The sequence below is a fragment of the Dermacentor albipictus genome, chromosome 5, assembly GCF_038994185.2.
Source record: "Dermacentor albipictus isolate Rhodes 1998 colony chromosome 5, USDA_Dalb.pri_finalv2, whole genome shotgun sequence".
Classification (NCBI taxonomy): domain Eukaryota; kingdom Metazoa; phylum Arthropoda; class Arachnida; order Ixodida; family Ixodidae; genus Dermacentor; species Dermacentor albipictus.
The window spans coordinates 30522104-30548585 of NC_091825.1; the positions used below are offsets into that span (position 1 = coordinate 30522104).

Consider the following 26482-nt stretch of genomic DNA (forward strand, 5'->3'; position numbering starts at 1 on the left):
CTGTCTTGCTGTTGGCAGCTGTATAAGATCTGCTTTAGTGCCGCTTTTACTAAGCAGCCAGATTTCGCTTCCCCAGTGCATTTCTTCGCTTCCAGCTTCCTTGCGCTTAAAGTATCATACTGAGCGAAAAATCACTTTTAGACATTCTCATTCTTTCATTTGGTGCAGAGTTTGACGAGGCACCTTTAGAGATATGGATAATGACCGAAGGTTCGGACAAGTAGTGAAGAAAGCCTGCCGCCATACCAAGTGCTATCTATTTACTTTTAATTGCTCGCTTACCTACAGCGCCCATTGGGTATTAGAGTAGGGAGGAAGCATAATATACATATGTGTATATACAGATGGTTCATAGTATAAAAGAATTCATCTAATACACAATGCAACACAATATTAGAACATACAGTAAATAATACAACGTTACGGTTATGGTTATGAAATCCGAAAGGAATACAATGTAGTGCATACACAATACTATAATATAGTGATAAAGGCAACGTTACACTTGGGGTTAATATTAAAAACCTTAGACAGAATAAGGTCAATCTGTTATTCTATCTAAAGAAAAACAAATTTTTGCACTAAACATACAAATGTTGCGACAAGAAATTTTGAGACGCAGATGGCGTTGCCGCGACAATTTCATGCGACAGTTTATTCCAGCTGTGTGCAGTTTTGGCAAAGAGGGAATGTTTATATAAACTGATATGGCATATGTAGTCTTGTACATTTAGCAGGTGATCTGTTCTGGGTGATATCTAAGTAGGGATCTTCATGCACATGTCCCTGCCCAAACCAGTCTTGCTGTGTAAATGGCGAGGAAAAGTTTAAGTTGTAAATATTCCCCTCGGTTTTCGAGGAGTGGCCATCCAAAGTAACACGTATTTATGATGAGCTCTGAGTGAAATCATAGTAGGCGATAAGGAACCCGGCTGGCGCGTTTTTGTGTTGGTTCCAACTGATTACTGGATGTGTTTATTTCTGGGTCCCAAGCAGAGCAACAGTACTCCAAGACCGGACGAACGTTTGCTAAAGTGGTTCCTTTACATTTTGCGGGGGCTCTGCAGAAATTACGTTTTCAAAATTTAACATACGATTACGCTTTGTTGCCCCGCTCTCTCTATGGTAATTCCAAGAAAGATTATTAAAAAAAAATAACGCTTAAGTACTCATAACTGCGTACCTTAATCAATTTTTCAGTGTGGAAAGTAATCTTTGTCAAGCGGAGTACCCTCTTGTTAGTGAAGCGAACGACATTGCACTTGGCAGAGTTTAATTTCATGCTCTACCTGTCGCAACACGTGGACACTGTCGGAAGGACCCTTCGTAAGATATTTGAGTCGGCAGGGGATGTAATGAGGCGGTATATGCAAATATCATGAGCATACAGGCATATGGGACTATAAAGATGCTTCCTTATGCCGTTTATCATTTTGAGAAATAACAGGGGGCCCAAGACGGACCCCTGTACAACGCTCGATAAAAGTATAGCCTGTGTTGAGGTTGGACCCTCAAGAACAACACGCTATTTTCAACCAGTCCGATACGCCTCGAGCCATTTCATCAATGATGCTGACATGGGGGACAGTTTTAGCAATATAAATTTATGCGAAACAGAAACAAAAGCTTTCTGAAGATCCAGAAATACGCAGTCAACCTGGTATCCCATATTTATTGGCCATGCAATGTCATGGGTGAATTCAATTAGCTGAGTGTCACACGAGAAACCGCTTCCGAACACATGCCACGTGGGTCAAAATAAACAGTTCTGTAGGTGACCCATACAATTACAATTACAATTACATCCGTGACTTTCTCTCCAATCGCACGGCTGCCCTCTCGGCCGGGGATTTACGATCAGACCAGCTTCCCCTTGGCAGCTATGGTTCAGTTATCTCTCCCATGCTCTTTAACTTAGTCATGATTGGCCTTGTCAAGCAACTACAGCAAGTCGACAATATCAACCATACCATCTATGCCAACAACATCACCATCTGGTCGTACCGAGACAGTGATGGTCAAGTGGAATCAGCCCTCCAAGCGGCGATTGACACGGTTGAGGCCTATCTCCAAGGGACCGGACTGCGCTGTTCGCCGGCTAAATCGGAGCTTTTGCTATACAAGTCCATTCAGCGGGGTCGCCCTCCCAAACACCAGTCTACTCACTGACCCTGTGATGCCATCACCCTACGCCTTCAAGATGCCACTCCTATCTCACACGTCCCTAGTATCCGGGTTCTCGGTCTCACCATCTCTATTAACGGCTCGGACGCCTTGGCTCTCAACAAGATCTGTGCCCAATCTCAAAACGCCCTACGACTTCTTAAACGTATATCTAACCGACGAGGAGGACTCAAAGAAGAAAGCCTTCTCCGACTCGTCCAATCCTTTGTCATATGCTACATTACCTACGTTGCTGCGTACCTCAACTGGCACCGGGCTGAGCAAAACAAGCTCGACACCCTCATACGAGGGGTCTACAAGCAAGCACTTGGTCTCCCGCATTGCACCAGCACTGAACTCTTCAACCAACTGGGAGTCCACAACAACCTTTCCGAACTCATTGAAGCCCAACAACGCTCTCAGCTTGAACGGCTCACCCTTACTGAAACGGGGCGCTTTATTCTGTCCACGCTTGGCTTCACCTACCATCAGCAACAGGGCCCCAAACAACCGATCCAGACCGACATCCGTAGCTGGATCTACATAGACCCTATCCCTAGAAATATGCACCCTGAATATAACAGGGCCCGGCGCCAAGCTCGTGCCGGAGCTATCATAAAAGCCCTTGCCCACGTACCTGGCGTCACATTTGTTGATGCAGCCCAATACTCCCATGGCACACGATTTGTGGCCGTCGCCACACGCGATGGAGTCCCACACCACGCCTGCAGCGTCACTACCCCCACTGCCGAGATGGCTGAAGAAGTGGCCATCGCCCTGGCCACTTTAGATCCCACCTGTCACACCATAGTGTGTGACTCTCGCTCAGCCGTTACTAACTTCAGCAAATGCCGTATTTCTCCCCAAGCTCTTCGCATCCTCTGCCAGGCACCACACTCTAAAGACAGCATAATCACCCTAACATGGATCCCGGCCCATGCGGGCCCTGTCCACCCACACCTCCCCAATCTCAACGAGGTCACCCACTCCATTGCGTGAGGCGTAGTCAACCGCGCCGGAGTCAATGGAGATGAGTTGGACACCAGGGACAGTCTGACAACTTATAACGATCTCGTTAAGGCCTTTTACCTCAGTCGCGGAATCTTCCCCCCGCCTCACCCAAAGTTCAGCCGGGCGCAGGCTACCACCATGCGTCTATACAAACAAACACGTACCCTTCACCCGCCCGCCTCCACCTTATATTTCCGGACGGCTACACTACCCCCAGCTGCCGGTGCTGTGGAATTCACCCGGCTACGCTTCCGCATATGCTATGGGAGTGCCCAGCACAGTACACACAAACACCACGACTCTCTCGTCGAGGTTGCATGAGGCTCTGCGGAGCTCCGCCCTCGACGACCAAACCTGGGCGACCCAGCACGCCCGCGAGGCGGCGGCGAGGCGAGCCCTCGACGTCCCTTCGGGGGAGGCTTAGGCCCGGCCATCATAAAGTGCTGGTTCTACAATAAAAGTTTATTCCTCCACCTCCTAGGTGACCCATTTAGTGTAGATTATATGGTCCAGTAATTTGCATGACACGCCCATTAATGAAATAGGTCTGTTATTTGTTTATTTTCCTGTCGCCGCTTACAAATACACGGACTATGTTAACGCTTTTCTAACGTTTGGGCAGGGACGCCTCTTCATTGAATGTGTAAAAAAGAATTCCTAAGAATGGGGCGACGAATGCAGCGCAGTATTTACAGCGCAGCTGTTTATGCGCACCTTGTGCCGTCGTTGCCCGACTTCGCTAAAAGCGGCCACGTGACCTAGCCCGAGAGGAAGAGGGCTCAGCAGGAGGAAAAGGAGTGAACGTGACCCCTTTCCCCCTGTGAGAATGATATCTTATAAGCGAATAATATACGGTTGTCACACGCTGCATTTTCGGCGGTCGAGCCAGATCGGCGTCGAATTTATCGACGCCGATCTACTCTGCCGCCCAGCTTGCCGCGAAAGAAATAAATGTTGTGTTGGTGTTTTGCGGCCAATGGACATTGCCCAGCGATTGAAACGCGATACATGGAGCAGGTGGCGGCCGGCATTTCTTGCGCCAGCAAGAAGTGCCCGCAGCCAGAAGTACCTGGTCAAAGTCTGCAGATAATTAAAGAATGACAATCTATAACAATGATTTACTCAGTGTGGTACTCTAAGCGCAAGAAGCTTGGAAGGCAAGAGATGCACTGGAGAAGCGCAATCTTGCAGCTTAGTCAAACCAATCCAGCCAATCGTCAAAACGATTACAGCGACCGCATCTCCAGTGGAGGACCTTGCGCCCGATATACGGAGCTTTGTGTTCGTGTTTCCGCACATTCCATCCCAGCTACAACTATGGGAAGAACACGAGTAGTGGGTACTCCTGAGGAAAAAGCTGCCTACCACGAACGTCCGCAAGAGTTGGCTCTTCAACAGGCTCGTCGTCGTGGGGCCGACCCCGAGCTGCGCGCCAGAGATGCCGAGTTTAAACGGCAGCGCTCTTAAAGCATGCTCACCACGCGAAGCACGCAAAAGCGAAAATGAGGTGAAAGAATGGTGAGAAATATTTGCAATATAGACTGCTTGCGGAGTTTTACATGCGTGGTGTAACGGTCTGTGCAACTGGCACAGCTTCGCTGTTCGACCATCTTCACGGAGTGGAAAGGGTGGTGAAGTTTTTAAAGATATAGTTTGGAATGTTATCGGGACGAAACGCCGAACTATTTTTAACGTTTCTGAGTATCGAAGCAACTCCAAATTCTGTTATTTCTGTTTTCCATTTGTTCGAAGTCGTTAGAAATTGGTAGGTCTTCCGTAATAGCAGCAGTGCCGGAAAATATTGATTGGAAGCAGTGACTAAAGTGGTTAGCTTTGCTGCTTGTGTCTTCACCATAACTTACGTCATATATAGTATCAGGGACAGCTACTTTACTGTTTCTTTTACTTTTGACATGCAGAGATTCTTCGGATTATATTTTAGTTTGTCACCTAATGTGCCTCAGATACGTAGCCTCAGATTTTCTCATTTCTTTTGTTTACAGATTTAAACAAACATAAACAAACATGTTTAAATCTTTCATCTGAACATAGCTGTCGGAATCCGGGCATCCGCTATATTTGTGATCTAATCGATGCCTTCTGTTAATAATTGATCGACCGTGGCGGTTCATCCATGGCTTATCAGTGCCGTGGGGATGATGCGATGCGCGATGGGACGTGAATTTGAACCAGTGACAGTTGTTTAGCTTTAAACAAACGTCAGGCAGAATTTACGTCAATCTTTAAGGTTTGTCGTCGTAATTCTGGTAGACAGCGGACGAGTTCCAGAGATAGGTGCAAGTAATCTGTTTCATTATATTATTGCTTTATTAGTAGCTTTCGTGGCGGTGGGCTTCTTCGGTGCATAGCAGGGTACGTTACTTTTCCAGGAACGACTTCAAAGTCGCTTGTTCCAGGAATTCCGGTGACGCTGGACACAAGATCTCGATCGTTAGAAACAGATCTAGTACGCTTTCATTAGCTGATTCTCACTTTGTTGGGACTGGAACATAAAATTGTCTTTTATCAGCTCGCAAAATGCTGTGGAGGTTAGAGCTGAATTATTTTTTGGTTGAAAGCTTTCCCATTTATGTGGGGAAAGTTAAAGTCACCACTAAGAATAAAATATGTTGTGTTTAACGAAAGCAGTAAGTCTTTCAATTCAAAGAAAGGCTTCGGTGACCTGCATTTTGGAGGCCTGTAAGACGATCCAATGGCTACGGAGTAGCAGTTTGCGAGCATCCCCTTACACCGGACCGTTTCAGAAAGGCTGCTTTTCACGTTGATTGGAGTGCTGCTCACACTGCTGTGGATAAAAACAAACACTTCCGTGGCTGCTCCGGTCTTTTCTGTGCACACTGTAGTCTGACAGAAATATTTCGCCCTTGTAGACTGTAGTCTCTAGCCATGATTCTATACCAATCGCTACATGATATGTCAATTCCAAAAGGATTCAAGCTGATGATCGTTTTAAAATATTTTTAGACTTGGACAATTCGCAACAATGAGATTAAGCTTATGTGCTGTCTTGCGAGATGTGGCGAACTGTGGCGGCTATCCATCTCTTCTACGTCATCAGTACGAGCGTTATACTTGTAGGCTTTTTTGTCTATTTTCAGCTTATTGAAGATAAGTTTGATGTCACCACCACATAATTTAGCGAACTGAAACAACTTCATGCGCTCAAGACGAACATTCTTTATTCTTATTTCTCTTACAAAAGCTTGCTTTTGGGGTATATATTTTCCCAGAAAATAAGCCATCTGACGTGCCTTTCCTTTAACACAGCGTTTCCTGTACGTAAGTGTCACGAACGGCACGCTCATATCAATGCCATATATAGCGTTGTGAACGGATAGGACGCGCAGCGTAAAGTCACGCAAGATAGATGACTATTGGTTGAGAAGATGAGCCCCAAAGAATGTAAACCGTTTTCGAAATCTTTCCAACATGAGAAATATTTCGAAATTTCCAAATATTTCCGTCTATCGAATAAACCTGCTAGCTTCTTATACCTGTTGAACTCATATTGTCGCTCTATTTCCAGCACGACCATTCGATGGCGAATTTGGTTACTCATAACTATTGCCCTTCACATTGACAAACAAGTTCATGAGGTTATCTTTTACGCTAGAACAAATTAACGTGTAAGAATATGGTATTTTGTTTCGTAAGTAATCTTCTGCAACAAAACTGTGAAATATGTAATCGGTATATTGAAGAGATCACGAACAAATAAAAAAAAGCATTTGCAAGCTTTATCTCATTTTATTTAAGGGTGACGGCTCCTGTTCTTAGCTTCGCCTAATCTCTGCCATTACAAAAAGCGCATTGTCACGATCCTAGGACGGCTTCTGAACAATGCTGGGAACACGTTTGAAGCCACGCCCCTTCGCGCCGTCGATCACGCACAGGTACAAAGCGCGGCCTCTCTTTGCCGCAGTTGTGCAACCACTAAGATCAAGTGCACTGCTGCCTTAACTCAGCAAGTGTCGTGTACAATGGTTGATTCGTCGACTGCATACGGACCGTTATCTTCGTCGCGCTTTGTGACATTTTTTACGAATCCAAGTGCAAACAACGCTGACACAGCCTTCGTGGAATGGGACGCGACATCTGCACAAACGCGTGAACGGCGCCTTTTGAGCCAAACCTTTGCCTTATCTTGGGTGTGCGTGGTAGGAGTTGGGCAGTGCGCTCCAATTTGGAGAGGGGCGTTGCCCGTACAGCGATACGGCCTCCCGACGTTGCAGTATGAGACAATACCGGCGTTAGTACGATGGAAAAAAAATTAATACAAGCGTCAGCTGACACTTTGTTTAAGGGAAAGACAACTTGTTTGTAATTTGTTCCCATAACATAGTAATCGCCGTACTGCTTATGTGGCGCACAAGTATTCTCCTAGCGCGGTAGTCATAAGGCGATGCTTGGGCAGACTGTAGGTTTTCTCGATATGGCAGTTCGGCTTGGACATTTATGTCAGAACATCTTGAATAGGAATATTGTAATATTACGACCTCAGCAAGCATACGGCTTGGCAACATTACAGCGGTCATTTCGAAAAAAATTTTTTTTTGTTCTAGTAATCTCTTCTGACCACTAGCATTTGGTTCTGTTCAAAAACACGAGACATTACAGGCACCTTTACAGGCACAGAAAAGCTTACAATGGCCTTCGTCTTGCATTCCTAAAAATTGTGGTTTGCTGGATGGGAGGTAACATAACCAAGCGGTGCTGCAAGAAATGCTCGGGCGGAGTAGTTGCTGCCCTCGATTGCCAGGCTAGACTCGCTTGTATCGACAACTCCCCATTACGAAATCTGTTCAAAATCACTGTTACCCCTCCACTGATATGGCATGACTGGGCGCGTTTTTTTTCGCACCCACGTGCAGTCGTGGCAGTGCGCCTGTACGTGTATCGAAGTGCCGGCGCCTATTCGTATATCGTTCCATGGCCGAGGTTGCGCTCATCGCGTGAAGAAACGTAATACGCCCTACTGGCGAGCGAGATCACGTGCTCTCCAGAAAGGATACTGCCCGCGTAGTAGGGTTACTGCTGTCCGAGCAGATTCGTTGCCGCAGCGTCATCGCACGTCCCCTGCAGAAGCTGTTCACTCTGGTTTTGACTGGCAACCAGACGCCAAGGGTGTCAAGAACACATTAGCTGCATCATCAAATTAGGCTTCAATAGCAAATTTCACTTTACCGTGAAGCTCGGTAAGCCGAATAAATGCGATGATGAAATGCTCGTGCCGACTGCATTGCCCTAGCTTACTGCAACTTCGTGTACGTTGGCAGTACGTACTCAAGTGCAGTTCATTTTTTATTGTTAAAGGACTAGACTGCGTTATAATATAGCCAGACTTAACCTAATAAGTTGTTAATACGTTTTCTGTGCCAAAAGTAGGTCAAATGTGCGAAAATAGATTGTAGTCCACGACGTCTGACGCACATGCAGACTATAGGGTTTCGCAGCTAAGTTCACTAAAGGAGAAGTTGTACCCTCGAATTTAACAAATAAATATACTTTTATAAAGGAAGTTGTTGAAAATACACTTTTCAGACCATTTTAGCAGCTTAAACTGGTTCACTGCTGCCCACTGCTATCTCTGTAAACGCGGGAGTAATTGTGGTGGGACATTTAAAGTGGCCCAGTTGATCCGCAAGCCAACACTCTCCAGAATGGGACTGCTTACTTCATATCGTTACAAAAATTGAGACGTTTGCTGTGACTGAAATGAAAACATACCTCCTGCTTCAATTCGGAAGTGCCAAAATTTAGAGATGGTCAATTGCACAGTTTTCTTTCCAGTTACTTACTCATTACAGCGCTGGCAGACGTTAAGCAAAACTAATATAATCACTGCTTGGCTAACAAGTGAGCGTTGAATTACCTGCAGTTACTATGGCTCTGATTACTTTGACACCTTAATTAACGTGACCATTGCAGAATTGAAACCTGCGTTCTCCGATCTTGAAGGCTCAGTAGGAATCCTGAATTTTACTTCCGATACGACATATTCGTGCATACTTGTTGCCCGAGAGAAGGATATTTGTCATACGGAATACAGATAGTGTTATTTACAGTAAGGGGAGCTTCGTAGCAAATCGTGTGTAGATGGCGAGGGACTCACTTAGGGCATCTTGTCCATTCTGCTTTCATGTTATATTCAACCTAAAGAATGTTGGCAATATTATAGCGCCTAGAATCGCTCAAACGTTGTGTTTCGTTGAGGCTTGACACATTTTGTGATACCGAGCGCGATGCCAACGTCGGATTGGTTCAGGTGCGCTTTATTTCAACAGTAAAATGGAGCATGGGGAAGAAAGAACCGAACACAGGCACCAAAACCAAATCCTACTTTACGTTCTGAACGAAATTCCCTGCTAAATAAGAAAGTTTCAGATGAAAACAGAATTACTGCTTCCCAATTTCTAGCATACCTAAAGGTGCACTAGCTATGCATTCTTCTTCTTGCATTCTTTTAGCTAGCAACGGTATTCAGGTGTATCGCCTTTATTTCAGTACTCAAGCTTCCCATTTTGTCGCCTTTAAGAAAGAAGACTAAATGGCGGGAAGTGGGAAGCAGCCACATCTCGTTTTCCAACCGCTTTGCTCTATATTTGTAGTTCCTCAAATGATTAAGAACACTCTCCTATACATCACCGCAATATGTGAAGCTTTGCAGTGTTCAAGGTCGGCGCGGATTCGTTGCGCGCGTGTTGAACGTTTACGCAATTTATTGCCATTCCAATTTACTGCTTTCAGTCGAATCGAACTATGCAATCTCGCAAATTCGTATCTATTTTAGTACAACGTGACACGTCGGCGCTGTGTCTATCCTGTATTTATTTTCCAGCTGCGCAATTTCGCGATCTATTTTCAAGTATACGATATGGCACTGTGTTACATTAGAGAGTGCCTCCTAATTTTTCTACAGCCTCGCGTACTTCTTATCGTGCACGTTTACGTGCTGAGCGGCGTTTGGCTTCTCTGCCCGCAACGCTTTCTGGCTGTGCTCAACTACATTTTTTTTATAAGAGTAGTGCCGTCAACCCGAACGCAGCTAACAGCTACAAAAGAAATATATATGATTCCTCGTAAAGAAATTAACTTTTGTTTAAATTGGAGTGTAGCAAATAACGAAGAAACAGAAAGTAAAAGATAACGGAAAGATAATTTGTCGCCGCCGGGAGCCGAACTCACATCCTTCGCATTACACGTGCGTTGCACTACCAGTTGTGCTACGGCGACGGCTACGAATTGGTTCACTATCTTCGGTATTTGTTTCACTAGATCTATACCCAGCAGTGTTAAGCCAGCGCCACTCAGAGTCACGGTGGGCTCCGAGTCGTGTTGAACAGAAAGTTATGCAGCTTCGAAGCTTTTGGTAAATTGCAAAAGTGTTTCAAAGAAGTTTTCGTTCTAAGGGCTCGCCACTACTAACGTCTGACAACTTTGTTTCTTGAAACCGTTCCCCATTGTGGATTTCCACAGAATTTATTTCTTTATGGCATCTTTCGTTGGTCGAGTCCAATTTATGCTTCCAATCTAGCCAAGAATCTGAGATGCTTAGAACCAACTAAACGTTGTCACGGTCGAACGCATCTTAAGAATGCTGGACAACGAGCCCGCAGAAATGGGCATAATTGATTAAAGCATGATTTTCCTTTTTTCCCAGTATCGCTTGCATCTGTCTCCCAGCACTATTTAATTTAATTTTTTATTAGTGCGCCCAAAGAGCGCACAGGCCTTTTAACTCACAATGAAAGGAGGGGAAACGACTATCGTTTACGGGTTCATTATCAGATCTGTCGTACGTTTTATTTTTTTTAAACAAGTTTCTTTTTTTCACATTGAAAAGTAATAATTACAAGCTGCCGAACTAGAACCTCCGTGCTACCGTTGGCAGTGCTAGCTGGTGCGCGAACTGTCTTTTTGCAACTGCTTGTTTCTGTGCCTCCTTTCATAACTTGTCCTTGTGATTAGCTGGTTATGGTAACCTTCGGCGTAGCTAGGAACCAGGTAGGACACACCTGCTGCCCTTAACGGCAATGTCAACGTTTGCTTTATGCTGCTGTGCGAAATATTCAACGTGAAGCTTTCTGGTACACGTTTTACACGAATCTAGCCGCCGGCTAGTAGATTCTTCAATACCAAATTCCAGCAGCTGTCACCGCTGGTTAAGCCCGCTCCACCAGCAGTAGCTAGTCTCGCAAGCTTGATCTGAACAGTGCTGCTCCCACTGGTTTAGCGTAGGATTACGGATTGGCGCTAGGTTGGTAGTATTGTTGCGTGCCCAGGGCTGCATGGTGTAAGAAGGCGTATTCATTGCACAGCGGGTATTTGTATGGGCATAAATGCCCAGTCTTCGCATATTCTCCGTAATGGTTATGTGCCACTGCGACAGAAGCGATATAGAATGCTGAGATGTACTCTGCACACGTGTGTTGTAGTTGTACGTGCGCATACCTCTCGTCAGTTTCTTCCGTTCACAAACACCGTACATCGCCGCCTTTCTCGTGACATCGCTGCTTCAACGTGAATTCGCGTGATGTGCTGTTTGCATTTCGGCACAGCTTGTGGACGGTGTAGCACGTAAACATTTTCGGCATAGCTTGTGGACGGTGTAGCACGTAAAAAAAATTGGGACCTGTGCGATGCATTAGGCATAAAGCTTGAGTGAGGTTGCTTGTTGCATGGGACAGCAATCTACACAGTTCCGTGTTTAGCATTTTGCTGTGTGGTATTTAATTAAGATTCACTAAAGCTTCGTTTTATACATTCCAACATGTCTTGAATATTTCCTTGTTTTTAATGTAACTTCAAATAATGCATGTATTTAGAAGAGCCTTGACATGTGCTAGTTGGTGTGTACTCATTTTTCTTGCGCTAAGTACTGTAACACTCCCCTGTGTCACCTCGTGTCCGTTTCATGTCCAGTGTTCGTTCCGTCCCCGTCGCGTCTTGCAGCACTTGGTGAAAGAAAAATGAATGCAGGTATAGTTAGTGCACCTTAAAAGTTTACTTTACTACATATTGTCTCACTGCCTAAACCAAACGCATGCGTTCGCTCCCGTTATACTTATTTCCTTGGAAGTGGGCATTTGTGTCCCTATGTACTAACGGGTTTGCAACGACATTGAAGGTTCTCCTCACAATTTCGAGCATAGAACGCAACTTGGCACTCCCCAGGATGTTAAACTGAATATGCTTGCATTCCAAGAATTTATCGCTGCTTTAAATGTTTTGCGACTAGTACGAAGGGCTTTGAAGGAGAAGAAAGCAAAAAGAACCACGTCGCACTTAATCATAACTGAGGATCTTGTGAGATTGATCTAGTTTCAGGACGCGGGGAATGGATGTGTGCAAGAACACGTCGATAGCTGTAGGAGCCCAACAGGCTTCCATGTAAACAAAATAAGGGCAAAACAACCTAAGAATTTTCCCGCCGTAATGCAGGTAGGGCTTCGGCGACGGCCCGGAACCCAGCCGGGACGAGTGGCTGGCGGCGAAGTACAAGCTGGACCTGGACTTCCCCAACCTGCCCTACATCATCGACGGCGACGTGCGGATGACTCATAGCCAGGCCATCCTTCGCTACCTGGGACGCAAGCACGGCCTAGCACCGAAGGACGAGGAAACAGTGCGCAGGGTTGAAATGCTCGAGCACCAGGTGATGTGTGGCGGGGCGTAAACCACCGAGAAACGGTTTCTTGGTCAAACAGTATTCAAACAGAAATATTCTTCGCCTCATACCTCGCACATTCAGATTCGGAATGTCTATCGAGCTTGTCTAAACAGGAACGGTGCAATCAAGGACGGGTTCACCACGACGGCGGCTCACGTGTGCGATCCAAACACCTCAGCGCCGGTGGGACAGCATTGTCGGTGGTGGTGTACAGGCGCTGCAACAAAAGTTGGCAGCTCAGCGGACCAGCGAAGAGCAGTCGAATCTCAATGCACCGTCCCTGTGCAATAGCTTCCGGCTGGTGTCTCGTCTTGATGGGAAGAGTGGCTCTTACCTGGGGAAGGGCGTTCCCCATATGGTGTAAGGGAGGGTACTCGGGTGGCTGTCATTGCAACCATGAGGCGCCGTTTGCGTTAAGGCGACGCCATGCGCATTCTGCCCATGGAGGCTGTTTTCACCAGCGACTGGTCCAAGGCACAGATAGGGAATATTCATTGAAGAGCCACTTGTTCTTTAAAACTGAATACGGTACCTGTGCCCATTTCGTGGTTCTCAATCTGCGCTGTCCCTTGCGGTGGATGGTGACCTTCGGGAACCAGAGATTGTTCCGAGCATGTTTTGTGAAAGACTACTGCTGTGCCAGTCAGTCAGAAGTGATTTTATTTAGGCTATAAATGATAAACTAAATTTGTATGTACAGGAGGTCCCATAGTCAGACTGAATTGGGACCTTCTATGGTAGTGAATGTAGAAAAATTAAAGCAGCAAACAACAGTAGTGAACACAAACAATAGGATACATCGCAGGCAAAGCAAAAAAAAAAGGAAGAAACAATAGTAGTGAAATCAAACGATAAAATAACGGTAATTGAACAATCCTAAGCAGTTGACGGATTGGCACAGGGTGAAAAATACTAAAAATAAACGAGAAAAAAGAAAACAAAGAAGTCCCATCTATTTCCAGCAGTGTAAAACAACATCTGATGAGATGCTTCCTCAAGAAAACGCTGTGGACAGGTAGGTATGATAGGGAGGGAGAGAACAAAAATAAGTAAAAGAAAGTAACCAAAATTAGGCAGAATATGACATGTGTGGGATCAAGGTTTACAGTTCTTTTTTTTTTAATTTGCCAATTGATTGAGAGATTTTGATTGCCGGTGGTATGGTATTCCAGAGACGGATTCCGGTGAAGTATGCCGCTTGTTACCATAGTTGGTATGAACTGGAGCTAAAATAAAATTCTGATTATCTGCAAACCTTGACTAGTTAGTATTCACTTTAGGTTGGATTGAGGGATGATGAACAGAGGAAGCTGATTGTTGATTTGCTTGAATAATAATATACCTAGCTTGTATTTGAAAGTGTCATCAACAGTTACGATGTTGTTGGCATGTAAGAGCGCTTTCGCGCCACTGCGATAGGGACTACGGCGAAGTATTCTAATGGATTGATTTTATAAAGATTGAAGGGAGGCAAGGCTGCTGTAGGTATTGCACCAAGATGTGATGCAGTAATTAATACGAGAATGAATAAAAGCGTAGTATAACGAATGTAGGCTGAGAAAATATTGACACGTGTACTTGTTTGTCTATATCGGACGACACGTTTCACCGCCTAACAAATGTTATCGCACAGCGCAGGACGCTCCTGCATGTATCGGAAGTTTCTGGAATGTTATCGATGCTTCCATCCGTGGTCTGTAACCGAACTTTGTGTAATCTGATCGCATGTGTGCGCGACGCGAATGATGTAGAACTTTGTGGAAGGCATGCGGGTCCCAGAGATTACTCTGGAACATTCGATGACTGATGTATAAAAGCCGACGCGCTTGACCCGCTGGTCAGATTTTCGACGATCGCCGACTGTGTTCCCCGCTATCGTTGTGCTATAAGTGTAGCCTGTTTCTGTGGGAACAGGTTCGCCCAATAAATGTTAGTTTTGTCTTTGACAGTATTGCTACTGTTTTCTTCAACGTCACCACCATGTTACATCTGGTGGAGGTGCTGGGTAAGTCCGGTCATAACAACAATATTTGGGGTTTTACGTGCCAAAACCACTTTCTGATTATGAGGCACGCCGTAGTGGAGGACTCCGGAAATTTTGACCACCTGGGGTTCTTTAACGTGCACCTAAATCTAAGTACACGGGTGTTTTCGCATTTCGCCCCCATCGAAATGCGGCCGCCGTGGCCGGGATTCGATCCCGCGACCTCGTGCTCAGCAGCCCAACACCATAGCCACTGAGCAACCACGGCGGGTAAGTCCGGTCATGATCGGTAATTCTTGCCGTGCAGATTCCAGTCGGCGTAATGAGGTGTCCTCCAGCGGTCACAATTTGGGGGCCATCCCATGCAGTCTTAACTCTCTTCAACTGGGCGGCGATGTGTCCACTCTTGACGGAGTAATCGTCCCCTGTATCGACTAAGGCGGTGACTGCGTGGCCGTGGATAAGCACGTCGAGGTCGGTGATTCTTTGTCTTGCATTACGGTTCGGTCTTGGCGTCGGATCACGGCTGCGTCGCGTTGGTTTGTGGCTGGTATGTGACGACGTCAGGTCGTCCTTCGTCGTCGTGTTCTTTGCTTCCGACTTCGTCGGGACGGCGGCGTGTCGTTATGTCGTCGAGGTAGTTTTTTCGGCGTCTTTGTCGGCGGCGGAGGATCTTCGTCAGTTCGACGAACAGCAACCGCACCTCCATCGGTTGCTGCTTTTAGTTTTCCGGATATGGGTTCGAAGAGCGGCCCCGGGCTGGGCCGGTGTATGGTCGGCGCTGCGGCGACAGGTAGCGGCCTGGTGACTGCGAACGGGACGGTCGTCGAGGGTTCCACTGAGTGGCGGCGATGTAGTCGGCGATATCGCGAAGTCGTTCGCCAATCTGTGGTCGCGGCGCGTTAACGGTGAACTCTCCGAGACCCATCTCCCGGTATGAGCATCGGCGGTAGATGTGGCCGGCTTCTCCGCAGTGATAGCAAAGCGGACTGTAGTCGGGAAGACGCCAAACGTCACTCTTCCTTGGAATGCTGCGTGGGATGACGGGTTGGCGTGCTGGTGGCGGGGGTGGTGGTGGACGATGGAACTGTGTCGTCACGGGGCCCAGCCGTGGGCGCAGAGGGGGAACGTGACGGCGGGCTACAGCGGCGTATGCCATCGCTTGCGGCTGAGGCTGCGGCAATTCAGGGGCTACTCCCGAGTTGTTTTAGCTCCTCACGCACGGCGTCGGCAATCGAAGCCACTTGAGGCTGTGATGACGGGAACCGCTGCTGTAGCTCCTGCCGCACGACCGCTCGGATAGTCTCGCGCAGGTCGTCGGTGGCCAGTGACTGAACTCCGGCGTAGCTTGTCGAGTTCACGCGGCGGTCGAATTGCCGGTTTCGCATTTCGAGTGTCTTCTCGATGCTGGTGGCCTCGGGAAGAAACTCGTTGACAGTCTTCGGTGGGCTTTACACCACGCATCAGTTCATCACACATCAGTTCCTTTACACCACGCATCAGTAGGCGGACTTTCTTCTCCTCGGACATATCAGGGTCGGCATGGCGGAACAGACGGGTCATTTCTTCCGTGAAGATGGCAACGTTCTCGTTAGGCAGCTGCACTCGGGCATGCAGCATAGCTTCGGCCCTTTCGTTGCGCACGACGCTCGTAAAGGTGCGCAGGAAGCCGCTACGGAACAGGTCTCATGTTGTCATGGTCGACTCCCGGTTCTCAAACCACGTTCTGGGGGCACCTTCGAAGGTGAAGTATACATACCGCTGCTTGTCGGAGTGCCAGTTGTTGAAAGTCGCGATTCGTTCGTAGGTCTCCAGCCTGGATTCCGGGTGTTCAGTAGCGGCTCCATGAAAGTTCGGTGGGTCCCGAGGTTGTTGCTGGATAACGGGGGACGCTGAGGCAGCCATTCGGGTTGTCTTGGCCACGATCTTCTTTGTCGTCTCAGGTAGAAGTCCGTGCTCTGGGGGCATTCCCAGTCCTTGCAGTGGGCGGCGAGCACGCTGGTCTTCGGTGATGTTGGTTTTGTCCTCGGGCTTCGGGCTTGGATCGCGGCTTTGCGGGGGCGTTCGGTGCATGAACGCACAAGCACCTCCACCAGATGTCACGTGGTGGTGACGTTGAAGAACACAGTAGCAATACTGTCAAAGACAGACACTGTCACGCGATTGAATTAAACACGTATGCCGTAAGCCATTTTTCTTCGCAAGTGAGCAACATGCGAGTGAAATTTTCAAGTGACGCCCAGTTGAATTCTCAAAAACCTAGCCTTCTCTTCTGCTTCAATTGCAGATTGATTTGTATATATTGGCGGGATATAATTACGTACTCGTTGTTGAGAGTGAACGACAAGGAACCTTGTTTTAGTGGAGTTAAAGTGCTATTTATTATGGAAGCACCAAGCCTAAAGCTAGCCAGGTCATTTTTTTAGTTTGTGTCAGAGATTGGAGGCATTTATCAGTGCTAAAATTGTTTTGTCATATGCATAAAGTAAGCATTCTTAAGTAGTAAGAGAAGTTGGCAGATCATTTATATATATTATGAAAAGTGGGCAGAGAATAGAACCTTGGAGTGCTCCTATATTTGTTACTTTAGGCCTTGATTTATAACGCAACCGACTAAGAACCTGACTTTTGTTTAGTAATTTTTTATTAATGAGATTTCGAGACCAGTAATGCCGATTGCGTCGAGCTTCATAAAAAGAATGTGGTGATTGATAGTGTCCAATGTCTTGTTGAAATGTACGAACACAGAACCTGCGTAGAAGCCCCCATCAATTGCTTTCTGCAGCTTTTCGGTTAAAGATAACAAAGCGAGGTCAAGGGAATATGCTTCACGAAAACCGAATTGTAACGCTGTCCACCCGTGAACAGCGTTACACACATTTAGGAAGTATAAAAGCCTTTTTCAAAAGCATTGCGCGGGACCTGGATAGTTCTCTTAGTTTCGAAATAATCAAACATTCTGTGTTCCATTCGATACTCGAAGGTCGTTTCTTTCGAATATTCCAGTCCAGAATTTGATATTTTAAGCGCGTTTTAACAAAAGCTGAGCAATTTGTCATAGCTAACCGGTAGTTTTCTTACTGAGCCCGGACTAGCACAAAAGCGGCCTCTTGCAAATATACGGTTGCGACGAAGCCTTGCAGCGTAAGTTGCGTTACGTATAACTAAAGACACCATAGATATCACGCACGTAACCGACAAAAAGTAAGCAAATATTATTCGATGAGTGCTTTGTCCTAGGTTAATACGCACATGTTTCCAGCTAACAATATTATTTCGGTCCTAAAGATTCCCCTGAAAAATATATTCCCACAGTATTTTATTTTCCATCAGAATATATTTGCAGGCATCTGACATTCAATTGGCCACGTACAGATTGTTTTCTCGAACGTTCACTCCATTGTCCGCTTTGTCTAAAGAAAAATGAAGCGGATGCGAGATTCGCAATTTATACAATGTATTTTCCGAATGCGCGAAATTGTGTACAGTGCATGGTGCAGTAATTCCCAGACGAATAGAAATGGGCTTGAGCATATATAGCGAGCAGACACTTGTGATGCTGGATACATTGCTTTTATTAAAAAGTACACAATCGTGCGTACTGTCAGTTCTAAGCAATGCAGTGGACATTTGGAGGGGATCAGCTGAGCTATAGAACGACCACACAAATAACGATGGAACACTGTAAGCGCTCGTTAAGAAAAGTGAAGATGAGAATGTGCGTAGGACAGCAAATGGGCGTATCTCGCATGCCGTTCCTGCGTTAGGGTCCTCGGCGTAACTGAGCGAACGAGCACAGCGAAGGATGAAAGAGCGAGCGCGGAGCCCAACAGGTGATGAAAAACGGCGATAGCGAAGAGCGGGCAAGGAGGAAAGCGGAGGAGGGTGAAGCGAAACCATGAGGCGAAAAGCGGAAGGGGAGGCTATAGCGAAAGAGTGGGAAGGAAAGCGTACTGCGGCGACGATGGCCAGGTGATGGTGCCACAGTAGCATGCGTCGTCTATTCACCGATGACTCCATCGATACCATACATGGAAACAAAGCGCTGCATGAGCGAAGGTCTGTCTGCGGCTGCTGCTGTGAATGGCGCCCAGGCGTCACCCACACGCTACCTCCCGCGAACTCCAGATTAGCCAGGCATTCGCGCCACACTTGGCTTCACTTACAACGTGCCGAACGAGACGGATTGTCCCTTCCAGCCAACATATCGCGAAATAAAAACACGTACAGAGCTGCGCTCTAATTCTTCATTAGGGAGTATCGTAATTGTTTAGTAGGACCGAAGTGAGAAAATAGGCAGCTTAATAACTACAGCAGGGGTTTCGGCATGTCGGTTATTCATCGTAAGGGATGTAACATAGTGCCCCAGCGTCATCTTGTCCTGTCTCGACTTGTCCCTCGTCCTTACTGCGCTATGTTACACGCATCTTCAACAACCAATCAAGTACACTCTCATGTATATGTGACTATAATATGTGACATATAGCTCTAGGTTTATATAGCTCTAAGCCATATAGCTCTAGGATTGCCCTGATACTGTACACAAGTGCGTCCTGATATCGCTTCTATGCATAGCGTGACTCGCCGAAGTCCGTTTCTCAATGTCAAATCCTTCAATGTAATCTTGAGATTAAGAGCAAGAACTGCAGTTAGACAGATTGTGTAACTCGTAGAGCAGATACCAACTTGGTCAACATCGTAATAATGTGTGCTAAGGTAATGGACACAGCAGAAAGCAGTAGGCATATAGGTGGTGGGACCAGATCAAGAAATGTATAACCATTAGATAGAACTATTTTAAACACCACGATGTGCACAACAAGGACGGGAAGGTATGACAGAGACCAGCACTGGTCTCTGTCCTGCCCTTCCGTCCTTCTCTGCTCTCGAACTGTGCACGTGGATTACCAGCTAGCCTGCAGTCTCGCACCTTAAACGCCACAGAGGTAACTGGAGACCTCCGGAAGGCCTTTGACCTCCAGGGGACCAAAAGTTCAAAATGATGCATTAATGTGTTGGCTTGGCGACCAGCTTTCGTTAATAGTTCATTTTAGATTTATGTCAGCATTTTACGAATGCAAAGGAAACCGTTATCCTGCGTAACTTCTTTTTTGTTCCTCATGTTTTCCTCCTTCGGAACGCAGGCCTCTGACATCGGGTGGGCTGCAGTGCGCGTCTGTCACAGTCCCGAATACACTGAGGAGAAGCGGGTCCAATTCCTGGTCGACATCGCGGACAAGCTGCGCCAGGTCGACACCTACCTGGCCAAGCACGGGCCATTCGGCGCAGGGAAGAGTGTCACATACGTGGACTTTCTTCTCTACGAGGCTCTCCAGGTACGTGGCTGCAAGATCAGCACTTATGTTTGAATGAAGATTACACGAATTCAGATTCAGATTCACATTTATTGGTTTCAAAAAAGAAGTAATTACAACATGGCAAATATACAGACGAGGGTCCCAAAGTGGAAGAACTGTAGTGGGACCCCCGCGGTTAAAAATAACAACATTGATGGTGATATCAATAGTCAGCAAATTGGCGTTATTATAAACAAAAATCTAGAAATAAAATACATAATTAGCAATTTCAGTTACAATCAAACACGAAAAAGCGCGTTATTAAAGAAATCGGAGAAAAGCATGGATGAAATACAAGAAATGACATGTGAGAGAAAAGTCAAAGGTACACCGTCAGATCGAAGTTAAGTTATCGCAGGAAATGATGCTTAAGGGGATCTTTAAAAATTTCAATAGAAGTACAGGATTTTATAGTTGATGGTAATTCATTCCAAAGAGAAATTGCAGCGAAGGAAGACGTTTTTGCCGCAATTGGTATGAACCATGGGTAACAAGAAATTGTTGTTAGCTGCAAATCTGGTCATATTGTTATTCTGCAGAAGGTCAACTGCAATGAACGGAAATGTAAGGTTATTATGAATCAATTTGTGGAGTAAGACGAGTATGTTAAACTGGAACAAATGATTAATTAGCAAGATATTATATGCGCGAAGTAACAAAGAGACATTGGATTGCATGGAACTAGAAGCGATAATGCGTATTGACTGATTTTGGACATGTTGAATTGATGATAAGTGACAAGCGTACGTGTTGCCCCATGAAACAATGCCGTAATTAATAAGACTATGAATGAACGCATAATACAACGCTAGCAGAGCCTCACGAGAAAAAAAGGGCGAGCTTTGATTAATGCACGTATACCAAACGCAGTCTTGTGCTTGAGAAGTTGGAAGTAAGAGCGAAATGTAAGGTTAGGGTCAAGATGTATGCCAAGAAAAGTGACATCAGTGCTAACGGGAATTGAATAAATTCCTAGCTTTACTTCAGGAATCGAAGTTATGGCCCTTTGAGCCCCCACTTTTGAATACCATAACTTTAGCTTTTAGAGGATTAAGAACTAAGTAATTGTTGCTACATCATTTTATAATGTTACTTATAGCGATATTTAACTTAAAAGTAAGAGTAGCAACGGATTGGTCAGATAAAAATATGGTTGGGTCATCTGCGTATAAAATGCAATGAACGTAGTTGGTGGAGTTAAGAGGATCCGGAAGATCATTACTATATAAAAGGAAAAGCAAATGGCCCAGAACTGATCCCTGCGGTACACCTTGGTTAATACATTTTGTAACTGAAAAAGTATTTGCTGCATGTACTGTGTATGGCCGGTCAAGTAAATAATTTTTTAAGAATCTTAGCGCAGGACCAGTTATACCATAAGAGTCAAGTAAAGGAAACAAGGAAAAACGTTTGATAATTTTGTTTTATGGGGATGCTGCCAAGTGAATCGAAGATGAAGGACAGGGAAAGGTATACGAAGGTCACCCGAAAAAGAACCATCCGCTTTGTTACCATACGTTGGGAAAGGGGTAAAGGGAGAGATAATGAGAAAAAGAAATAAGGCCGAGAAATCGACCTTTTCCTAAAGCGCATGCACCGACGGTGCTCACATAAGGATGGCACGATATGGGCGCTGTGTGGCGAAGCGAGCGTCCTTGCTTAGTGTCCAGTCTCATTTCTTCGCGCTGCAGGTGAAGATGCAATTGCAGGGACTCGCCCAACTAGCTATACGGTTCTTCGGAAAAAATAAAGCACTTGCATGAGATAAAGTATGGCAGTGTCAGAGCAGTTTATTTATTTATTTAAGAATACTGCAGGCCTTAAAGGCCAGGCGGGAGGGGAAAGGTGCACACAGAAAAAGAAAGCACAATAGATTGACGAGGGAGTAAAAAAAAAAAGCTCCGGAAAGAATGTAATAGAAAGTAGAAATGCATAATGAGTAAAGCACCTAAATAATGCATAGAGAGTGGCAGATACAAATTGAAACACTGTTTCACAAGCAGAATTTCAAAGCGCTGGAAATGTAATAGAAAAAAAAGAGGAGTGCATAATTCGAAATTATTACAACGCGTAAATCAATAAATGTTGCACAACGATACAAAACGAAACGAGGTTTCGTAACAACAAGCACTAATATTAGATAGTAATAGACGCTATTGAGTCAGTGCTGAGAAGCTTGTTATAAGGTAGGCTGTTCCATAACGTTACTGTTCGAGGGACACATTAGACCATATCAGCTTCAGAAGCACTTTAACGCATTGGTCGCCTTTGGGAACGCCTGTGGGAGCCAGAGCTTAAGGATCACCTACTTTGAAAGTGGCCGTTCATCTATGCGAACCTGCACTATGGCACGCGACTTCCACTGCATGTTTTAGCTAGAAATGAAAGCGATGGTTGCAGTCAACGTATCGCACTAATTTCTCTTGTGGATGTTTTCTATTTTTTACTTGTATGTTTAATTTTTCAGACGTCCCCAGAGTAGTCGGTGCCTCTTCCATCAGTGTTACGAGGTGAAAAAGATACAAATTTTTTCATGATAGTCGGTTTGCTGCCGTAATGTCCATGAACTGAACGAAGTAAGACGTGGCTATGCAGGACCATTCACGAATGAACTTCAGCAGCAGGCCGCTTAGTAATGCATCGACTTCAATAATGCTGCTTTCCTTGAGCAAGAAATGGTTGGATTGGTTGACTACACAAAATCTAAGGTAGGCCTGATTCAGATTGTGATAATGGGAAGCGAACGCGACAACCGGGAAACAATCAGAGCCGCCGAAGAAAATTGCGTGACCTTAGCTGCATTTTATCTATCTCCATGATGATGCTGATTTCTTGGCGTCTCCTTTGAAAAGGGGCTTGAGACATAGCCACCTAGTCTGCTTGAGTTATTCACGTATGCTATACATCCTTTTCATTCTAGAATTTTTGCATACATAATATTTTTTTTCTCTTGCACAAAACCTTTAACTACCTTGTACCGCTAATATATGCCTTTAACAAATCTGGTCGTATCAACCTCCTCCCTGCTTTTTGTCAACCAGTCCTCCAAAGATGTCCTGCTTATCTCGGCTACCAAAATAAAAACGCGGCAAACGACGTCGACCGGCGAAACATTTCTGTTTGTAAGATTATGTATTTTTGGCGCTTCACCGTAACAAGACCAATGTTATTTCTATTTTGTGATGTCGCATAAATCCGACATGGCTGGGCAGAAACAGAGCTAAGCCATTTTTTCAGCACTGTTATGTTTGTGCCCTGGGGATTGCCTGACGGGAGGCCAGTACTATGGTGTGTCGACCGTGGAGGCAGCATTCATCCCCGCATGGTGCCAACTTCGAGCACACGACGAATACGTGCCCGGCTGGGGTTTCCTCGCGGCTGCACGGCGTCCACAACGGAAACGGCCACAGGTACCCGGGCTGCTATTTGGCCCCTCTCCGTGCCGGCAGCAAAGCAGCCCCCCTGCGTCCGGCGGCGCCCGCACCATGGACGACTCCCGCTGTTTTTGGGACGGTAAATAGGAGGGCTGTGTTTCGACCCTGTGCCTTGCAGTTGGTTCCATTTAGCCTATGACACGACATAAAACTTTCCCGGCGCACCATTTTCGCCAGCCGCCAGATCGGCCTGACGCCGCAGCGCAGTTCCAGGAAGGGCCGGCCACCGAGGGGGGCGCTAGGACCACGGAGTCTGTAAAGCCCGTTAAACTTCGTAAATTAGTGACACTCTCCTCCTCCGCCTTCCCTCCTCCTCATTTCTCATCTCTTTTAAGCTTACTCCCTCCTCGGCCGTGGCGACGCCTACAGTGCTCGAGCGTAGCAACGGCGCCAACATGCGCTCCTCGTCACTCCGTAGTCGCTTCTGGAGCAAAAATGGCGCTGATGCACGGCGCGAGGGCCCACGTGATGCTATTAGGCCAATAGCGACGCGGCGTCGGCCTCGGCCTGAGTGCGCGAGGAGGAGGCGGCATTCGTCAAAGTGGGTCACTACTTTATGAAGTTGAAAGGGCTTTAGGAGGCTGCCCGGACCTTCTCTCTCTCGACCTTGTTTCGTCCTTAGGCACTGTCTGGGGATTGAGCGGTGTTATTTAACCAGTTTGAAACTGCTCTGTTCGTCTCTTCTGATAACCACGAGAATGTGTAAACATTGTACAAAGAATTCTTCGCCGAGAAAGCTCTCCTCGTCTCTGGCTCTGCGTGAAGTGGGGTGCAGACCTCCTGCCGGCCACGCATAGTTCGGCACACGTAACAGCACCCATTTATGCCTATCTCTACGGCCCTGGTAGGTTAAATGGAGAGCGCTCAATCGGATTGTATAAAACGGTGTCCTATCTGTCACAAAAGCCCGCAAGTTAACAATATCGCAGCCAGTTTGCGCATACAACGGCCTGGTGGTTGTCGGCGTTGCGACGACTTCTCTATAGCGGACGTCGACGCGCATAATTCTCAATGTTCAATGATACAGCTCTGCAATCTCTGCACGGTGGTCTTCTCCAACCAATTTGACCGTACGCAATACCTGGCAAGAAGTAGCATTTACAGCATTCGAAGACACAGTTCTGGAATGCAAGTATTTTCAGGATATTTTGTGCAGTTTCCTTCTATGAAAGAAATCGGTCAAAAGTTATAGCAAGGTATAATAGCATGGCGCTCGAGCTCCTAGCACGGTGTTCTAATACACGGATGCGACATGGCACAACACAAGCGAAGCAACTACTGCTACGAAGCAGGAAGATCTCCATGCACGTACCAGGCGTGTCACAACTCTGCCTCGATAAGGAACGCCGTTCTACCAGCGTAACACTTCGATGGTTCGGAGATAAGCCTTACGGAAAACCGTCGGCGTAATTAGGCCGTGGCTGAACGCCACGGCCTAATTATGTACACCACTCCTCAGCGGCAAAGCTGATGTGTGCGCGCGTAAACCTCGTGCCAGCAGCGGAAGCCAGAGTGCTGCCCTGTGTCCTCTGTCCATCCAAGTGAGCACTGCGGGGTGTTTCTCATTGACTTCGTAGTTTTTACAGCCAAGCTGACTGCGCGTCTGTGGAGAGCTTCCATCCTTCCACGCGCTTGCCGCGCGTGTGCCGTCGATACCCGGACAGAACGATGGCACAAACGTGCCACGAGTGTCCGTATAATCGCTTTCGCTATAAGTGCTGGCAGGTCGGCCTTAAATCATAATGCGTAGCTGAATATGTCTGATTAATCCTCTATCTAGCGATCCCCGTTATCGTTCTATTGCTCTGGATGACCTCATTATCCCTGCGAATTTCCTTATTTCACCACACCATCTAATTCCACGGAAAACACGGGGAAAGCAGGAGTTGAAAGATCAAGGCGATGAGCGAAACGAAAACAAGGTGAAAGCAGGAGCCTACGTTTGGACAAGTGGACTTGTCTTCTTCAAGGCGACACATGCTTTCCTCTGTGGGGTTCTTCTAAAGGGGAGAGGGCGTAAGGTGGGTGGGTGCGGCAACGAGCGCCAGTGTGTTTGCGGCGAGGATGTCGAATTGAGAATAAACGAGTGTTGTGCACAAGGCCAGGCACACGGCCGTCTGTCAAGCACGTGTCAACGCCCGTGTGTCAGCCGTCGCGTCAACGCCGGCTGACACGCTCCCACGTATGCGAAGATTTTCATGGGGCAGCTCGAAACAGACCTGTTGAAATCTTGCCCTTTAAAACCCCACACCTATCTTCGTTACATTGACAACATATTTATATGGGAACATGGCACAAGCACGTTAACCGACTTAATTAGCCATTTCAATCGTTTTCATCGTAGTATTAAATTTACTTCTTGCGACTCCAATAGTCAGATCGAATTTCTAGACACGACAGTCTACATAGAAAACGGAAAACTGAGAACGACACTGTACCTGAAGCCTACGGATAGCCAGTAATATTTAGACTACAGCAGTCATAATTCGCGACACTGCAAGCAAGGAATTTTTGTCTGACAAGCGAAACAAATAAGAAGAATCTGCAGCGAAGACCACTATTATATCCACCACCTAAATGACCTTAAACAACGCTAGCGGAAAGAAACAATCGACAAGATGCTCTCGATAGAGCTTATGATGTCGTATCAAGATTGGAAAGGCATTCATTATTAGCGAAAGAAAAGACAGCCTACACCAGAATCTGGCAGACCGCCGGCCTTTATAACAATATATTCTAATGCACTCCCAAACATAAACAACATCCTACGAAAATACCACGTGATATTATCAAGTGACGAGCGTCTGAGAAAAGCATTCCCGAATCTTCCAAGGGTGACCCA

The 26482-nt window shown here is 46.3% G+C and overlaps 1 protein-coding gene across 1 annotated transcript in view; it reads left to right on the plus strand.

Moving 5' to 3' along the window:
• Window positions 1-1920: 1920 nt before the first annotated feature.
• The window catches only part of LOC135913853 (glutathione S-transferase B-like), a 30009-nt gene continuing 5447 nt past the window's right edge, over window positions 1921-26482 (plus strand). Inside the window, exons 1-3 of the mRNA XM_065446551.1 lie at window positions 1921-2055; window positions 12641-12850; window positions 19994-20185. Of these exons, the coding sequence (XP_065302623.1) occupies window positions 1921-2055; window positions 12641-12850; window positions 19994-20185 (537 nt within the window). The remainder of the gene's footprint in view (window positions 2056-12640; window positions 12851-19993; window positions 20186-26482) is intronic.